This window comes from Alosa alosa, chromosome 11 (assembly GCF_017589495.1).
Source record: "Alosa alosa isolate M-15738 ecotype Scorff River chromosome 11, AALO_Geno_1.1, whole genome shotgun sequence".
Taxonomy (NCBI): domain Eukaryota; kingdom Metazoa; phylum Chordata; class Actinopteri; order Clupeiformes; family Clupeidae; genus Alosa; species Alosa alosa.
The window spans coordinates 8,567,208-8,585,769 of NC_063199.1; the positions used below are offsets into that span (position 1 = coordinate 8,567,208).

An 18,562-nucleotide genomic window follows, 5' to 3' on the forward strand; every position below is an offset into this window, starting at 1 on the left:
GTACAGGAGACACAATCTGTCCACCTTGCCCTCAAGTGGTGTTGGGGGATCCTAAAAGAGCATATCTGTAAATTAGTTCTGGCAATGGGACTGGCCGTGATCTCTTCATGGTGGTACCACATGCAATTAAGTATCCTTGGACTCTCCTTGCCAGGCTGCATGCAAACTGTCAGCGATAAATTACAGTGTCGAGGGTCAAGTCCTTTGTATTGGAGACAACCTCAGAGATGAATCTGCCATTAGGGGCTGAAGCCAACATCGTCTACCCTGCCAGATGAAGGGCCTGAGGGAGATGAGAGCTCTCACTGGATAAATGCATCAAAAGCCACTCATTCCTACACAACTGGGGAATCACATGCAATTTTCCCTGTTTATGTTTCTGAGAGGTTGAATATCACACTCAGTACAGGATAGCAGTCTGGCTAATTCATTACACAGCCTCTAGCAAAACAGGTGAGGTTGACTTTATAATCTGCAGAGAGTCTATCATGTAAAATGAGTATTGGGTGGCGGCACATAGAATGAAAAACAAAAACAGAACATATTGCTATCTCACTTTCAGCTAAATGTAAGGGTCTCTTATACTGTATATGGAAAGCACATCTGCCTGTGTTTGAAGCTGACCACTTAAAAGCTGCACATTTTCTTAATTAAGCTGGCCATTTACTTTCAGACAATACAGATATACATATAGACAACCATGCAATATAATTACTGAAACAACCATTTGAACGCTGAGATTGGCACACTTGTGTTTCCAACATTTCATCCCATTCTAAGACAAAAATCCAAATAACAGAACTGTGACTAAAATATGTTTATGTTAAAAGAATGCCCTTACTACAGTGCAAAAACATATTAACTAGTCCTGGTCAACTGACTTACTATACATGGTCAACTTTGACAACAAAAGATAAATGCTGATAATTGCTTACCTCTTTCACATGTGGCATGGGATTGAATCCACACTGGTTGCATACAGTGCTTTTGCATTCAGTGCAGGTGTTGTAGTTAGGAGGATCCTTGGAGCCCTTATTGAGCTGCACCTTGCACAGAGGACAGGAGGATGGAGCTGCTTTGGAGGGAGGCTGCGAGGGTCCTTCCTTTTTCTGAGGTCCCGATGGGGGTACATCCTTTTTGCCTGGAGTTGTTGTAGCCTTGGGCTGCTGTGGAGGCTCTGCTTTCTTTGCTTCTGGTTTCTGTGCAGGGGCTTTAGTCCCCGCAGCTGATAGAGCCTTTGCAGGAGCCTGAGCTGACACAGACTCCTTACGGGCTGTGGGTGGTGTAGGAGATGTCTCATCCTGAACAGCAGAGGTGATCAGATTTGATGCTGAACTGAAGAAGGAAGAGCCAAAGCCCATAACCTTCCCAGCAGGCTGAGGTGAGGGGGATCTGGACCTAGCAGTGTCAGTCAGACCACCAAAGCCAAAGCCAAACAAGCCAGACTCCTGCTTTGGTGGTTGTGGCTGCTGTTGAAGTGGTGCAGATTTGGCAGGGGAGGGTCCACCCTTTGGCATCTGTTGTTGAGGTTTTGCAGATTCCTGGGTTTGCTTGGGCGGGGCAGCATTCACCGTGGCCTGTTTTCTCTCAGGAGATCCTGGAATATCTGTCTTTTGTGGGGCAGCCGATGGTGGATGTGAGGCTGTTGGGGGTTTGTTGGCCTGGGGCTGGGCTTTCTTCATAGGAGGACCTGGAGGCTCAGCACCTCCAAGAGCTCTCTGCATCTGGCAGTTCAGGCAGAGCCACTCCTTCCCCTATAATTACAAAAGAAGACACAGATAAATGACCAATGCATTAATATGATCTAAACCAATTATGAAAATATGGCATCTGCATTCTGCACATATTTGTGCAGTGTCACGTGAGCCCTTAATGTTCATTAGTCTCAATAGCCTGCATCCTGCAGTTAATTGCATTATGTGGCTCTAATGGGATTACTGTTGAAACTGTAAACTGGTTCACGCTTCAACACATTTAGGTGTGTTAGTGCATGCCTCCTGCTGCCATAAAAAAGACAATACATGGATAAAGAAGCAAGGACCAAGAGAGGCTAAACATTAATCAACCTTCTCCGAGCTCTTGGAAACTCATAAATATTATATATACTGTGAGTGCCCTTACAATTATAATAAAGTTTAATTGAGCACTTCAGCTGAGTTCCTTTTCATGATTTTCTCACAAAATAGTTTGAGTTAAACATCTGAATAAATGTTTTGCTTTCATCTGAAAGGCTAAATTGTATCATTTCTTCCCCACAAGAATATGAATGTTTGACTGAAACCATGAAATACCGTAAAATACTAGAAAAAATTAAATCTGGACAATCTGCTAAATATGTTACCCGAATCTTGTATTCTGCAAAACCATGCTTGTGTGTGTTTTACATATATAAAAAAGGTTTACTTCAAACACAACATTCAGTAACAGAGATGCAGTCTGACATTTTGCAATATCCTTTTGCAAGACACAACAAAAAATATTGTTATACTGTGTACACTGTGACAACACATTCTACCATGATTTGTGGGAATGAATTTAGAACATAAACCATCTTACCGCTGAGTCGGGGGGACTGAATCCACACAGGCTGCAGACCTGGCTCTTGCACTGTGTACAGTTTTTATAGTTTGGAGGCTCCTTGGATTGGACATTAAGTTCCGTGTTCTTGCATATGGGGCACAGTGATTTACCCCCTGGCCCGGGCCCACTTTTAGCCTGGGCTGCAGCTTTGGCAGCTCCCTGTGATGGGGGTCCTCCCTGGGCTGCAGCCTTGGCAGGTCCCTGTGATGGGGGTCCTCCCTGGGCTGCAGTTTTGGCAGGCCCCTGCGATGAGGGTCCTCCCTGGGCTGCCCCTGGGGCACGAGCCCCAGGCCCCGGGCCTCCTGGCTGCTGTTGAGTCCCAGGCTTCCCGGAGGCTGACTGCTGCTGAGGTCCTCCCCTACTGGGCCCCTGCTGTGACTGGGGTCCAGTCTTGGGCGAGCCCTGGGGTAGCTGCCCCCCTGGTTTTGGGCCACCCTTTATCTGTGATGCAGGCTGGCCATTCCCCTGCTGGATTGGGGGCTTTTGCTGAGGGTTGGCCTGCTGCTGCTGTTTTTGTTTGTTCTGCTCAGGATCTCCATCCTCCCCGAACAGACTGAACTTGTTGACGGCCGAGGAGACGGCACTGAGAGGGTTGCCCCCGCTCAGGAAGTTAGAGGAGAACATGGCCTTGGGTCTCCACACTGGACAGTGGGGCTGGCTGAAGAGACAGGGATCCCTTCACCAGGGGCCAGCTGGTCTGAGGCACCCACACCGCTGGCATGAACGGTGGGACAGACTTCAGAGAGCTCGGGGGCTGTCCCTGACTGATGGATCTGGTGACTCACATCTGCCTCTGAAAGAAAGAAGAAAATGATTCTGTTACAAACGACTCTGTTACAAATTGATGTTTAAGGATGGCAATGTCATACATGAATGAAAAAGGATTTAGATTGTTCAGGGGTGAGATACATATTACAATAAACATAAAAGAGTTATGTTTTTACTCCATGACACATCTGCACATACAGTTCAGAGTTTTTAGAGCTGTATTTGTGCTTGTACTGATTTTGTCTGTATTTCGCTTGGGGCAATGCTGAATAACCATAACATTCTGATCATGCCACTAATGTATTTGATGGATGCTTTCTTTTGGGAACCATCAACAAACAATTATTACATTTTTGTAGATTATGATTATGAGGGAATTTGGTTATCATTTTATTATGCACAAAAAATGTGGGGTGATTAAGCAAATCTGTCTACAAACATAGATGAAGATATGAATGATAGCCAAACATTATATCCTAGTATTCCCATTCCAGCTCTTTATGGGAACATAAAGCATCTGCATAATACTACATACATAAACCTACATAAACAAAGCAACACTGCTTAATGAAGTAGCCTATTGTCCACTCAGAGGTCAGTTCCATGTTTTTCTAGGTGACTAGCATATGTAAAGAGACCATAATAACTCCTTCCAAGGGCTTAAACACCTTATTCCACTTATCATTGGCAAAAGACAATGTGATTGATTTTGAGTCTACTAATGGCCTACTACGGGTAAGAGCACAATTGGCTTGTTATAGGCAAGTATACAACATCGGGTGGTGGTATCATGAATAATGTTCTCCTTTTTCAACATGATTCGGTACCATGAATGATACTCTCCCTTTTCACCGTGAGCCTGATTCGACGTTTTCGTTCAGCACCTTGGACAGGGCACTAAACCCTCGCTATTGATTTCTGTTCTACACTTCCACACGGCAGAAAAGATAGTCGGATGCCTTCCTTTCAGTGGGTAATACAATACGTTCACCTTAAGCCCTGGAAAAGGTGAATGCAACCAAACCAGAAAAAGAGGTCAATTTCAAAGAATAACTTTTCATTTTGAAAATATATGCCAATGTTTCTCAGCCACTACAGAATAATCAGTGGACTATTGTGTTAAATGACAGAAAAGGCATCCAACAGCGGTGCAAAACATCACGGTTCGAGGACATAGTTCTACATCGAATATCCTACATGTACCGCCATGTACCTACAGGCACCATCACTTTTTGCTGGGAACATTTCAACATACCAATGACAAGGTACAGTTTACCCTTCCGCGTACAGTAAGATGCTTCGTTTTACGTTAGCGACGTATAGCCGAATGCAAGAGCAGTGTAGGCTACTAGAAATCCAAGAGTAGCTACTACAAGTGAGCCTCAGTCACAACCAGTCTATGGATAGACTTTCAGCACATCCGGGTTTTAATACAGCCATTCACTATGTGTAGTGAACACTCTAGCCAAAATAATTTCAATCATACCAAAACGAAATACCTTGATAGTGTGGGTAAATTGTAACAAATGCTGACATGTTCTCAGAATTCGAATTCTCCACTAAAATACAAATAAGTCGACGGGGATACGAAAGGAATGCCGAACTATCAAACAATTCACTGATAACGTGAACAAACTGCTGCGGGCAATTCAGTTCCTTTCGTCGTGATTCCAGACAGACGATTAGCAAAGCCAACTGCATGCATAATACAAGAGTCGGCAAGACGACAGGCATATGACTGCTGAAAGTGGACGGACCATCATCTCTGTCACGCAGTGGTCCCCCCTAGTAATAGGCTACTATGACTTTTTGGCCCACATGTATGATAAACCGAGTCAACAATTTGTCATATTTCGGGAGGTTTTAGAGCTCTGGTCTAGCCTATTCCGTTACAACATCAATCGTTAGCCTACCCCATCACAGGCATCCCCGAGCACAGGCTTCATCGGAGTGTCCCCCTCTACGGGTCTATCTAACCAAAGGTTTCATATGGGCTACCAAATCATGGAATCAAACACAATAATTCAACATAAAAGCGCTCGAATGTCGCGAAAAATACCCTTTCAAACATTACCTCACGTCGTACTGCCATCTCTGATTATTGCCCCATTTTTGACTTCCCTCTCCTCCGATAACGTTTCCTTGGTATCTCCACGGAGGACGGAGGTTACGCGAGAGAGAGAGAGAGAGAGAGAGCGAGCGAGAGAGAGAGATCAACAGCAGCAGAGGCAACGCGTTCAGCCCCTCTACAAACTGCGCATGTTCAGTATATGACAGCTGATCTCCGTAGGCTACCTCACCCCTAGAAAATTGAAATTAAAGCGACGATACGGTGTATTTCTCCCTTAAACGATAGAAAACATTACATTGTTTAATGTCACTGCTGGATAGGTCTATTTTACCATTACTTTTTGCCTTGCACAATTTATATTTATTTGCCAAGGTAGGTGGCTGTGTGGTCATTGAGCTTCCTGTATTTTTGTGGTTTTAGAATCCACATCTTGATAGATCAATCATTGGTTGAATGCCTTGAATAATACCGCAAAACTGTGCAGTTATGTTCATATTAGTCTCTAAAATCAGTGATGTTTACATGCTAGGTTCATGTGTTGCTAATTCTCAAGGTCAACATCAGCAGCTAGTAGAGCTTGAGCATTCTTAAACTGCTCACCACCTTCAGGGCGCCAGTACACACTAATGACAAATCAGTTCTCTCTCACTCTCGGTCTCTCCTACTCTCATCTCCATCTTTCAGCCTGTTGGTCTGAGATCCATGATGCCCAGGCTCACAAACAGAAGAAACCACAGGTTATTCCTGAAGGGAAAATAGCTTTTCTCTCCTTTGCAGGTATTGGAAAGCCTTTGTCTTCCTCCAGCACCACAGTCCTGAGAGAAATATAATGAGCCCTGGTATCCTTAATGGTGGATCTATAAAAGCCATCAGCCCTGACTCAGGCAATTACCTGGAGCTCTTTCCTTGCATTAGGCTACTGTATTACAGTTCTGTCTACTGTGAATGGATTGCACTGTGTGTTACAGTACCTGAGAAGCTGTAGCATGTGAGAGAATCACCCATGAGAATCAGTGAATGTGATGTGGTGCTGTGTTTGGGTGAGAATATAAGTCTGGAATGATCTGTTATGATAGGATCTGATGCCCATGAAGCAAAGACCCTTTGATGGGTATTCTTTCATCAGCCAGAGATATGTTATCAGGAGCTATTTTTCAGTTCCAGTTACTTGTTTTGGGTTTGGTAAATATAATGATGTGGCGCACAGTGCTTCCAATATAAAAGTCCATTTCCATCCTCCAGCACATTGAAGTACGTGAAATGGTGACAGAGGAAGGTTAACAGACTTCTAAGGGTGGGCGGACGGCACAGAAAGAAGACTTTAATTTCTCCCTGAATCATTTAGAAGCCTGTCACTTCTATCAATAGTTCCCTCCTCAGGATAGCATAATTCATTTGAGATATCAAAGAATAAATCCAAAGCTAATCCACCATCTGTGCCACCACCAACATGAGTATCAAATCTCCTAATATGGCCTGAAAAGGAAGGCTCAGAATACCAGCAAGCGTGAGGAGGACGTACGGAAGTCGCAACGCCTGCAATCTGCCATCGGGCCCGACGGACGACAGCAGACGCCTTCTCTGAGCTCAGTCACCAGCCATCTGGCCTGGACCTGGTCCTGTGTCAACACACCTCTCTGAAGCAAAGGAATCCACTCACTCACTCTGACGCATCTCTGTCGACGGGACGGAATCCATCCCGCGCGACACGCTAACTTTGCAGAAGAAACACCAGAACAGAACCTCTTGCTGTACAGTATGGCTCTGTCCAATTGTTTGGGTAGAAGCTGCATTTTGGATACTTTATGAATGACTTTCAACCGTTGGTTGAATATCAGCCATCTCTCCCGTATAAATATGTATGTAAATATAAAAAAGTCTGGGTGTGAAGAAAAGCATACGGCAGCTAAGTGTGACCAGCTGCCTGCAGCCTTGCGGTGTTGGCAGAGCTCAACTCCAATCAGGGATCTGTTTGATCAGACTGCCAGACAGAACAGAGCAGAAGGGCAGGGCTCCAGATGAAACGTGAAAGGAGAGGAAACCATCCTAGTGCATTGTGGGTGTTTTTGTCTGAGTATTGTTTTTTTATGTCACTTCTTCATTGCTCAGTTTTTGTGTTCCTTCACCCCCACCCTCCACATCTCTGATACATTTCTGTACATCTCTGCATTCTTTTTCTTTCTCTACCCTTCTCTCTCTCTCTCTCTCTCTCTTTCTCTCTCTGTCTGATCTCAGTGGAGAGGTCCCACTGGACAATCGTGTGGAATGGCAGCGCTCTAACCTGTGAGCCCAGTGGCCTCACATGGCCGGTGCTGAGCTGAGTTGACAACAAGCCCGGCCAGATAGAGTTTTTCCTCAACTGATGCAGATCCGATCAAGCCACAGACTTTAACTTATTCTCAGCAGTGACAGTGACTCTGCATTGCACCAGACTATTGAAGAAACAATCTGGCAGTGCCAAAAGACTTGGCTAAAAAAAACAATCCAATATTATCTGGAACCATATACTGTACAAACCAATGCAGTTAATTAGCCAAAAGGGATGTAGCAGTGACAAACCTGGCCAACCCTTAACCCTTTGCTTACTATGTTGTTATTGTTTGTCCTTTGAATAAACAATAACCCTTTTAAGAGAAGTGTTGAGTATTTTTATTTTTTTTCCTAATCAGTGTGTCTCAAGAGAGGGTGTGAAGAAACAGGTTATTTTGAGTCTCAATGGAATAGTGAGAATTTGAGTGACAGGCATACACAGCATTTTTTTTTAACCATGTGTCTTTTCAAAGTAGGAACAATCAGTCCTGCATATCAAAACCCTTGACTAGATAAAGAGTTTAGCAGAACCACACAATAAAACAGTACCATCACAATATGGCTTCAGCATTAAATGCCTCCTTTGAGACCCTCAGCACAGTTCAGTCTAAAATAAACTATCCCTGTAAACAGAAATTGCAGAAGATGCGGACAGGTAGACAGACAGACTGATGGAAAGAGAGACAGATAGAGGGATAGACAAAGTGATAGGTTTCCAACATATTAATCCAACCCTCTCTTTAGGCATCCAGTCCATCTTCAGTTGGAGGAGCAGACAGTGGAGGTGTGACCAGTGCGTGTGCATGTGGGAGCTGGAGTCGTGCTGGATTCACACAACCCACATCTCCCTCCGCACTGGGTGGGATGTGATGAGACACGAGACCATGTGACTGATTGTGAATATGAGTAAAAGTGCCTACAGTATGTGTGTGTGTGTGTGTGTGTGTCTATGTGTGTGTACATGAGTCGTGACAAAGCAATCCCTCACATGTAGGATACTGAGGAAAGCATCAAAGCAGCAGGGCTCGACATTAATGGTTGCCAATGGTTGCCCTTGGCTACCAAATTGTTACAAGTGGCAACCAGATTTGGTTGGCTTTGGGAACCAAAACCTCATGCCTAGTTGGCAAGATGGCAAAGCTGGCAACCACTTTCAAAAGTTAACGTTGAGCCCTGCAAAACAGTATACTTATTCCAATCCCATTTATGTAAATGTAGTAACACTAAGTGACTGCTTATCAATCCATTCATGTGTGTGTCTGTGTGTGTGCAAACATGCATGTGGGTGTTGTCTGTTCATGTTTGAGCTCATGTTCATCGGGGGCAGAAAAGGGCAAACGGTCCCCATGCTTGCACAGCTTGTTATTATTCCCTGCTCTCAATCTGGCGAGTGAGCAGAGAGTGGCTTCTCATCCACTCGGCTGTGCTGCCTTGCTAGCCGCTAGTGAACAGCATTAAAACGCCGCCCCCACTGACGCTTCACATCGCATCCCGGCATCTGCCTCCGCAGCTCCGAGTTAAAACGGCTTAACGTCAGACACCAGCCTTGCACGTGTCTGTCTTCTCTTTTTATTAACCGGGGTGATGGTTCAGTGCGTTGTGAGGGTTGGTTTTATATCCTATTATCATATTAGTCAAATCAGTGTCTTTGTTGAGCTCTACAAGCAAGGCCTGTGTAGACCTTTTGCTGTGTTGAAAACATAATCTTTTTATGACAGTTCATAATATGCAGTTGCTTGCATTTGGCAATGTCAAAACAAAACAGTAAAAGAGCCAAACACTGCAGAGCATATCAGAATGTGTATTTACACATCAAAAGGACATCTAGGGAGGTATTTCTGGCAAGAGGACAAAACGGGTGTAGAAAGGACTAGAGCAGGGGGGATTACTCCGAGTGGCTAGCCCAAACTGGCAAGAGGATGAGATGGTGATGCCTTTGGATGCTGTGTTGTGTGCTGGATTGGTATTCCTGTGCTCCTGCAGGTTGTGTAATGAAGGCTCAGACAGGTGTGTGCGGGGGCATGTCTGCCTGACAAAAAGGTCCGTGGCACTGCCCGGACGTTGGCTGGCTGCTCTGCCTAGCGCGGGCAAACAGAGCGACATTTGTCATCAGCAAAGCGGAAACAATCTCACAGAGAGACAGAGAGAGAGAGAGAGAGAGAGAGAGAGAGCGGTGCATTCACATTTCTCCCACACACACTCTGTCTGCCTCTCCTCTCTCTCTCACTGTTCTCTCTCCCTCCATCTGTCTTACTATCACTTTTCTCTCTTTACACTCACACATACTCACACAGATACATCCAATCGCCCCTGCTCATTCTCTCACTCACTGACAGACACACAAAGCTTGCAAACACACACACAGAGAGAGAGAGAGAGAGATGCAGTCCAGTCCACATCTATTGTACATTCTCCTCGATAAAATATTCCACACATAAGCGCTGCTCCCTCCAAAGCTGCATGAAATGCAGAATGTAACTAAAGAAGCCCAGGTAATTAATATCACGGTGATGGGAGTGACGTTGCTCAGGGGGTACAGCCAGAGTTCTTGCTCTGGCACGCTGACTACAGAGAGCCAAGCGAGTGGGGCCTGTCACAGTGTTCTAAATGAGTATAGGCCAGGGTCAACTGGTAATGAATACAGTAACCTGATCACTCACTGTTTGCCAGTGTCATTAAATTTAAATATCTGGCCCCAGGAGGAAGAAGATGGACCTGGGCTACACTTCCCCAGTGATGGATAAGCTCACAGAAGACCGTATTGGTGTAAGTCTGACAGTTGCTTAAGATAATGTTTAATGGCGTGGAATTCATCAATGCATGACCATTCGATCTTCTGGTCATTTCTCATGATATATTTTTTTTCAGTTTGTGTGGCATGTGAATAGTATGTAAGCTATAGTAAACTATAAGTGTACTCTATGAGAGAAAATGATGTACCATTAATTCATTTCAAAGCATTGATGTGAGTAACATACCTTCAGTCTGTCATGTGCTTTCCAGTTGTCAGTTGGGATAATGTAAGTCCACATCCAGTGGAATAGATTTTTTTAGTTTGTAGTCTTTCCACGTCTTCTTTTTTTACTGTATGTCCTAGGAAATATAGTTAAATCCACATTGCATCACCCACGTCCTCCTCCATGCTCACACATTCTGCCAACGCTAATGCACATTTTCCTGACCAGTGACCACTGCTAACCGCCTGCATCTAAAAATACTCTTAAAGGGACAGTCTCTCTCTCTCTACCCCTCTCTCTCTTTCCCACTCTCTCTCTCTCTCTCTCTTCTCTTCCCCCTGGAGAATGGTCCGCTTGATGAGCGCGATGAGAGTCCACCCCCTAATCTCCTCAGGCCCCTGGCTCTGTCCAATCGGGGCCTGTCAGGAAATCAGTGCCGATCGCCTCTCGTCAGTGGCACTAGCACTCACTCCCTGGCATCGCGGGTGTCTCTCTCTCTCCACAGGAGGGGGGAGAAATGCTAGTGGATTAGGGGGCTTAAAAAGGAGGGCTGTGTGGCTCCCGATGGTCCTGATGATGCTGGTGCTGGTGATGGATGATGGTGAGGGGAAGCCCTGGCATCTGCATCTGCTTTTCACAGTGCAAAACCCTAAAGTGGCACGCATGCCTAATCCCTCCATCAGTGACGCAAATGAAACCACTTCACAGGTTACAAACATTGGCATCCTCACTTAAATTTGTATTTTTTTTTTGGCTAGCCCTGTTTTTGAGCAGTAGGCTAAGTTACTGTGAACTGTGGTTTAAGCTGGTTTAAGTTTAAACACATTTTTATTTTTGTGCTCACTGATGATAGGTGTTGTGTGGCACTCGATATTATTATATCAACCATACATTGGCTAGTTTATCATCTTTGCTATTATTTTGCCTAAATAGATTAATTAGCATTTTCTAGGCATGAATTTACATATTTCTGGTGTTGCCTTCCACCTTGATAGAATGTTTATGTTTATGATTTTGCTATTCATAACGAGAGATGAAATTCTTTCAATTTATTCCAACAATGACACACAAGATTACTCTTACCAGCAAGTTGCGTCCAAGGTTGGAAACTTAACTGCAGGAGGTCTATAGCGTGGTTTTGGTGGTATAGCATTCCAACCACATCACAGTGCCAAACAACCCCAGGTGACCGTGGAGGAGATCTCTCTGGTCATCAGTCACTTTAATCAGTCGTCTGAAGGCTGTGGTGCAACAGAAGTCAGATTCGCATTAGTCCTCCAGTAACTGAGCCCGCTGCACAGCTCAACACTGGGCCAGTGTGTTGAGCTATTAGCCAGCTTTGGGCCAACAACATACGTCGTGGGGTTTGTGTGCAACCTGAGCTGGGTTGAATTGCCTGTGACACCAATGCCATTAGAACTGTTAAAAAAAAGAAAATTAAGGTGCTTTCTTATATGTTTTATGATGTGTTTTCCATGATTTTTTCCTGTCTTCGTTTTTCATTAAAACAGGTGTACATTTTACTAGAATTACACAAGCTGATTTTAAAAGAGCAATCAGCGAAGATACATCAAAAGCAAGAGAAGCTTCCCTACTTTCCCACACAGGAGAGAAGGAAAGCTGCCCTATATGTCACGTATATGTGTGTGGTTTAGTCTTAACAGCTGTGGACTGTGTGCCAAACTGGACCCTGCTATGACTGTGTCAGTGTCTCCCTTGATTAACAGGTGAACTCCTGCTCCCCATGACAACTACCTGCTGCTGTATCATTTATGATCTCTTACCCTCTAGGCTCCTTCCCTCAAGAGGCTACGGCCACAAAAAAACTGATCCCTGATCTGTGAGTGGATGCTGTAGAGCCCATTTGTTCAAAGGTCATGGGGAAAAGAATCAGTATTATTATAGCAAGGGTGACTAACAGTGGATGCACTGCTGTACAACAATGTGCACAAGGGGAATGGGCTGCCCTTGGAGGCGTAATGCAATAGTGAGGTCTAGACAAGGAGCTTTATATAATTGAAGAGGTGTAAAACAAGATGAGAGGACAACCCCAGCGGTACAATGGTTTACTATGCTATCAGAGATGTTTCTTTTTATTTTCACCTGAGGGCCAATTCAGTTAAATTTAGTGAATTTAGTTAGTCTTGGTATGGTAACTCCCCAGAGAGCCCCCCCCCCCCCTCCCCGATAATATATAGTAGAATTATTGTCTGTCATAGGGCCCAAAATATCTAGCAGCGCCCCTGCATCCACATCACAAAAATGGCCAATATTATATTTGCTGTGAGGGGCACTCTCCTTTAAATCCGCTCGATGCTCAAGTTTATTTGTATTTGTTAAGTGTATTTAAGTGTCTTCAGAAGTAAAGATGTTCGAAAATAAATAATTGGTAAAACTTTACAATTACCCCATAGCACAGCCTTTATTTATAAGCGAACATATGACATTAAACAGGTGCAAGTCAATAATTGGGATTGGGATATTCCTGAATTTCATTTTTGGTTGCCAAAACAAATTGCTTCAACTGGACTCGCGATGTCAGAGTGGCTATCACAAGGTCAGAATAATTTTCGCTTCATGGATGTATTATCCACCTTCATATCGTAAATTCTAGGTACAAATCATGTCAATGTTGGAAGATATATGGGTAACACTTTACTTAACAGTATTGACATAAGAGTGACATGGAACACATGACACTGTCATCATGACACATGAACCTTAAACCTAACCCTAATCCTAACTTGTTATGACAAAAGCAGAATGATACTTAATAATACTGATAAATGATACTTAATGGCGTTATGTCATAAAAGTTTATGACTTGTTTATGACACGTTCATGACAGTGTCATGTCACTCTTATGTCGATACTGTCAAGTAAAGTATAACCGATATATGATTAAAAAAGCTATAGTTTTTAAATGTTTTGGGTAACAAGTTTCCGTTGGATCAAAAACATTAGAATTGATGCAGCATCGAACTAGCATGCTAACTAGCAAATTAGTTGTTTTTTTGACGCCAGAGGCTATGGTGTCATTCCTGAAAGATTGCTGAAGAGATTATTTTTCCTCATATCTTCTGTTCCCCGACATCTGTTAAGTGACAGTCATGGGTTTGTCTTCTCCTTTAAACTAAGTATGAGCTCAAAACATTTAGCTGTTTTACAGTGAAATTTACAATGAAATTTGAGGTTTGGATACTGATTTAGGTTATCCACCAACCTTAAGGTTGAGGGGTAAGAGTCTGATCTGAGTGATTTATTGGACAGCTGAGATACATCAAATTAGAAATATGCACTATTGTATTTGGGTCATATGGTTTCAAATCGTATGTGGAACACTGTGTAATAGCATTATTGACGTACTATCATTATTTACCTCCATCAGTAAGCACTACTGATAAGAGATATGAACTGGAGGTGTATTAAAAGCATTCCTCAGAGAAGAGAAAAAAGTGTCAGGAGTATTCATATTTTCTTGTCACGGAATAAGAGTTTCCATAGTTTGTGGTTGTGCAGAGCAGCCCCGAGAAAGGCTCTGAGCAGACACTGACTCATAGCTCGAACCACTTTCAGGGATTTTGGAGAAAATCTATTCATAGGATTCTAATTCTGGTGGATTTATGTGTCATTGAATTTATGTGTCATTCACAGATACAGCCCTACAGTGCCTACACACAATGCCCACATATACAATAACCCACAAAAAATATGACTTGGCACTTTTTATGCAAATCTGAGCAAATGTGGAACACACAAATGTACAGTATGTGTACAAAGCAGTATACACAATGAACAGGCACCAAGTAAAAAACCTAGTAGCCTAATATCTCTCTCCCTCCCTCTCTCTCGTCCTACCCTCCCTCTTTTGACCTTGAGATGGAATGCTCCAGTTATGGCATGGGAAGGAGAGCATGAAAAGAACCGCCACGTCCCTCTCAGTGTGGTGTGCATTTCACATGCAGCGCGTGGCACACTCTGCCTCCCGATCACCTTCACTGGTGGCAACAGGGTGGCGTGGCACGGTGTGGTGTGGTGCATTGTGGTGCTGAGTGGTCACACCGGGGTGTAAAGCCAGAGAGGGACAGCATGACTGCGCCCCTCCTGCTCCTGCTTCTGCTCTTGTGGGGCTATGGGGGATCAGGTCTCTGCTCATTTATTCATGATCCGCACACGGCCACACAGCTGTTCCTCAAACAGCCTCGCTCCCACCGGTCGGCTATATCAGGGCAGAGAGCAGTGTTCACACCTCATCGTTGCCATCTCATCCCGCCGGGGTCTCACAAGCTCCTCTTTTGCCTGTTCCACAGGAGGAAGGCTGCAGACATGTACATTTAGGCCTCCTTATATATGTGATATTCATATGTATCTCTCTGTTTCGTTCCCCTCACTGTTCTGTTGGGTGTGTTTTAAAAGCATGGCACGGAGGGAGAAGCAGTGAGGCCAAGTGGAAAGATCACATTTGCCCTCGGCCTCGGCCTTGCTTGTTCCCCCAACACCCCCACCCCACCCACCTGCGAGCCAACACCAGGGGAATATATATTTCCATCTAAACATTCAAAGGCATTGAATTACATCATGCACGCAAACTCTTGAGCCCTCAACGAGACATTTGTGACGCACGTAACTAGACACTCAAGTTATCCCCAAATGAACTGTTGTGAAGTCAGAAAAAGCCGACTTGTTGAATCAGGTATGTGTGCATCCACACCTCTTAATTAAACCCTGTTCTATATAGGACAGGTCGGTCAATGTGTCTGTTCCGATATTGAGACAGGATAGATTCCTTGCATACCGTACCTCCAAGAGATGCAATGAAATACAGCTCGCCAGAGGAAAGCTAAACAGCTTCCTTCACTCACGTTTCCACCCCGAGATCAATCCCATTGATTTTCAGCATAAATATTTGCCCTCGCAGCCAGGGCCCCTTGCTGATTGGCGTTGAACACTGTGTGCCTGCTTGGTATTGCTCTTCCTCGCTTTGATTTTATTATGTGTGAGATGGGACCAGCTGTTGCGTCTTTACGATGCAGAGGTCGGCGAGGTTACGCAATAAGTGCAGGCGATCAGTGCAGATTACACAACGGAACTGAAATGAGAGGGAAGCCACAGACTCGATGATTACAGCGGGATTAAGTGACGTCTGCTGCCTCACAGTTGGCACTGCCCTCGCCCCCTCACACTGCGGAATGAGTCTTTTGCTTGACCGTAGACTAGAGGGCACGGAGGAACATACACTGAGTAGAGTGTGCACAAGCAACTAAGAAGGCGATATTTGTTTTAGACTGGATCATGTCAGGAGAGCATTATGCATTTCATGATCGTTTTTTGGCATCATTTATAATCCTATGTTAGACATCAAGAGGACTAAAACAGTATGCTTAACAGCCCTTCATATCAACTGCCTCATTCCATCTGCATTTATTCTGATGACAGTGTGTTTATTCTGTGTCCTCCTTTTCACTCTCTCTCTATGACTTTCTCTGTCTCACTTTCATTTATTCTCTTTATCGTCTTCCCTTCAGTGGGGATGTGTCGCGCCTGTGTGTGTGTGTGTGTGTGTGTGTGTGTGTGTGTGTGTGTGTGTGTGTGTGTGACTCAGTATCCGAGTTCTCTTTTCTTTCTCTACGTCGTGAGGATGATGCGTCACCGAGGTGTCACGCACTCTGATGGATTGTGGGTATTATTGCCCCCACCTTCATGCCCTCCCACTCACATCCTCCCACCACCCCTCCCCTGCCGTGACTCAGGGTGCATTATGTGCATCTGTGTGTGTACATGTATGTGTGTGTTTGTGTGGGGTGGGTATGGGGGTGGATGGTAGGCACAGGCAAGCACAGCCACGTGACATGTTTACAGTTGGCAGCCACACAAAGACGTACGGCTCGGGGCTTCCCGCGTGATGTGCCGCACTCGCACTATAGTGCAGCACTTAAGACTCTGACCTCTGTCACGCCGGGCACCGTGGCCATGAGAAACGGTCCAGTCCCCACACACTGGACTGAAGGCAGAGGGCTCGTAAACTCTGACTGGGTGCATTTTCAGCACAGATGACAAGGAAAATCCCTGTGTTCCATTTCTCTCTCTACTCATGTGATCCCCACATGAATTAGAATATGCTACATTTCACTGCTCTTTTCCACTCATTACCAGCACACCCTTGCAGGGGCTGCTATGTAAATATCACATGGTCTGTGTGTGCACTTAAAAAATATAACATTTTTCAAAGACTATTGATGAGAAATGATGAAAATAAATTCAGACTAAGCTCTAAATAATATTTTGCTCTTGGGTTAAACATGTTTTTACCCTCAGGGGCTGTTTGTTTTCAGTCTTTATGGAGCGTTTGATCGCTGTCTCATGCACAGTGGTTGTCCCTGGCTGCTGGGACATTCATTTGTTTGCCTGTGCCTCTCCTTGTGCTGCCCTGATAGCGGAGAGACAAGTGTCTATTTGCCTGCTGATAATCTCTGATAATGGACATTTGCTCCTCAGGCAGTGATCCTATCCAGGCAGGCGTATGCTTCTCACTGTGTTTTCACAATGGATTTTCCATCACTGCCTTACGTTGTCAAATGGACATAATAAAATAATACGTGGAGGTCTTTTTTTATTATTATTTCAGGCCACCATAAATATTTACTCTACACACAATATAAGCATACAAAAAACATAAGCTTGATAGTGATAGTGACAACACATAGGCATGGGGATTAAAAAGGAGATGGAAGATAGGCCTCTCTCATCTGTTTCCACACCTTTGATGACAGTTTCATGTGATTAAAAAAATGAAAGTCTTTTTGTCAGATCAAACGCCGTTTGCCCGAAGGGAAATGCTTATATTTGTCAGCACGTCTGTCAAAGGTGAGATAAGAAGAATGCAATGGAAATTATCTCCATTGGTGATGCAGAGCTGTTATTCTTAAACACGGCACATGCTTGTTAATGAACACTCACCACCAAACACAGGGAGGGAGAGCGGTCCGGACAAATAACAGCTTAGCCATATAACTGTGCTTTGCAAATGGGTTTAGATGGGTGAGGTGCATGGACCAGGGGAGAAGCTGGATTGGAATTTCAGATAAGCAAGGTGGAGGCTGACTTTACTCATAAAATGGAGGCATTGCCAGGGTTTGCTTGATGGCTAATGGTTGACTGTTCTGAGATGCTGGTGTATGTATACATGTATTGAGTTCAAATCAAATCATGGTACACTGCATTTACAAATGTGTGTGTGTGCGTGTGTGTGTGTGTGTGTGTGTGTGTGTGTGCGTGCATGTGTGCATGTGTGCGTGTTTGTAATCATACTTGCATTCATGCAATGTACAAGGGAGGAGGGTACCATTTTCTTAATGCCTGCTCTCTCCTGCTGTCACATTCAAGTTCTTCTTCACCGTTTGCCTGTTCTGCATGCAAATAAAGCCACACAGAATCATAATCATGTCTCAACAGCAATCCATGCCACCATGACCAAGGGCTATTTTTTTCTAATGATGGACCTCAGAGTCATTCAGTGGGCTGGAAATCTCTATTATGTTATTTCAGAGGTCAAAAGTGGATATTGTGGTGTTGAATGTAAATTAGGAAACCGTGCCCATGGAAATTTTAGCTAAGTCGCTTTGTGGTCAATATATTTCCTGTTTGAGAATCCATGATCATTCTGCTTTGTTCAAATTGCCTTGTCCTTCATAAATTATATTTGCACGTGATTCCCATTCTCCCTACTCGTTGAAAATAGAAAATGTCACAAATTGAGTCATCTTTGAGTCACCACAAATGGGCACCAGCTAAAATGTTTTTGGTTGTCTTCAAAAGGTTCCACGCAATTAGACTAGCCGTGCTCTTTTGGCCAGCCCTTAACCCTCTTCAGTGGTGT

General features: G+C 44.2%; 1 protein-coding gene across 2 annotated transcripts in view; it reads right to left on the reverse strand.

The window, feature by feature from the left end:
- The window catches only part of pclob (piccolo presynaptic cytomatrix protein b), a 79,061-nt gene extending 68,145 nt beyond the window's left edge, over positions 1–10,916 (reverse strand). Inside the window, exons 1-3 of one of the 2 annotated variants that reach the window (XM_048257653.1) lie at positions 10,708–10,916; positions 2,557–3,373; positions 936–1,754 (exon numbers count right to left, since the gene is read on the reverse strand). In XM_048257653.1, coding sequence (XP_048113610.1) covers positions 936–1,754; positions 2,557–3,204 — 1,467 coding nt within the window. In that variant the 5' untranslated portion in view covers positions 3,205–3,373; positions 10,708–10,916. Of the gene's footprint in view, positions 1–935; positions 1,755–2,556; positions 3,374–5,422; positions 5,519–10,707 lie in introns of those variants that run through there. The other variant, XM_048257652.1, reaches the window with a different exon arrangement.
- Positions 10,917–18,562: the final 7,646 nt, after the last annotated feature.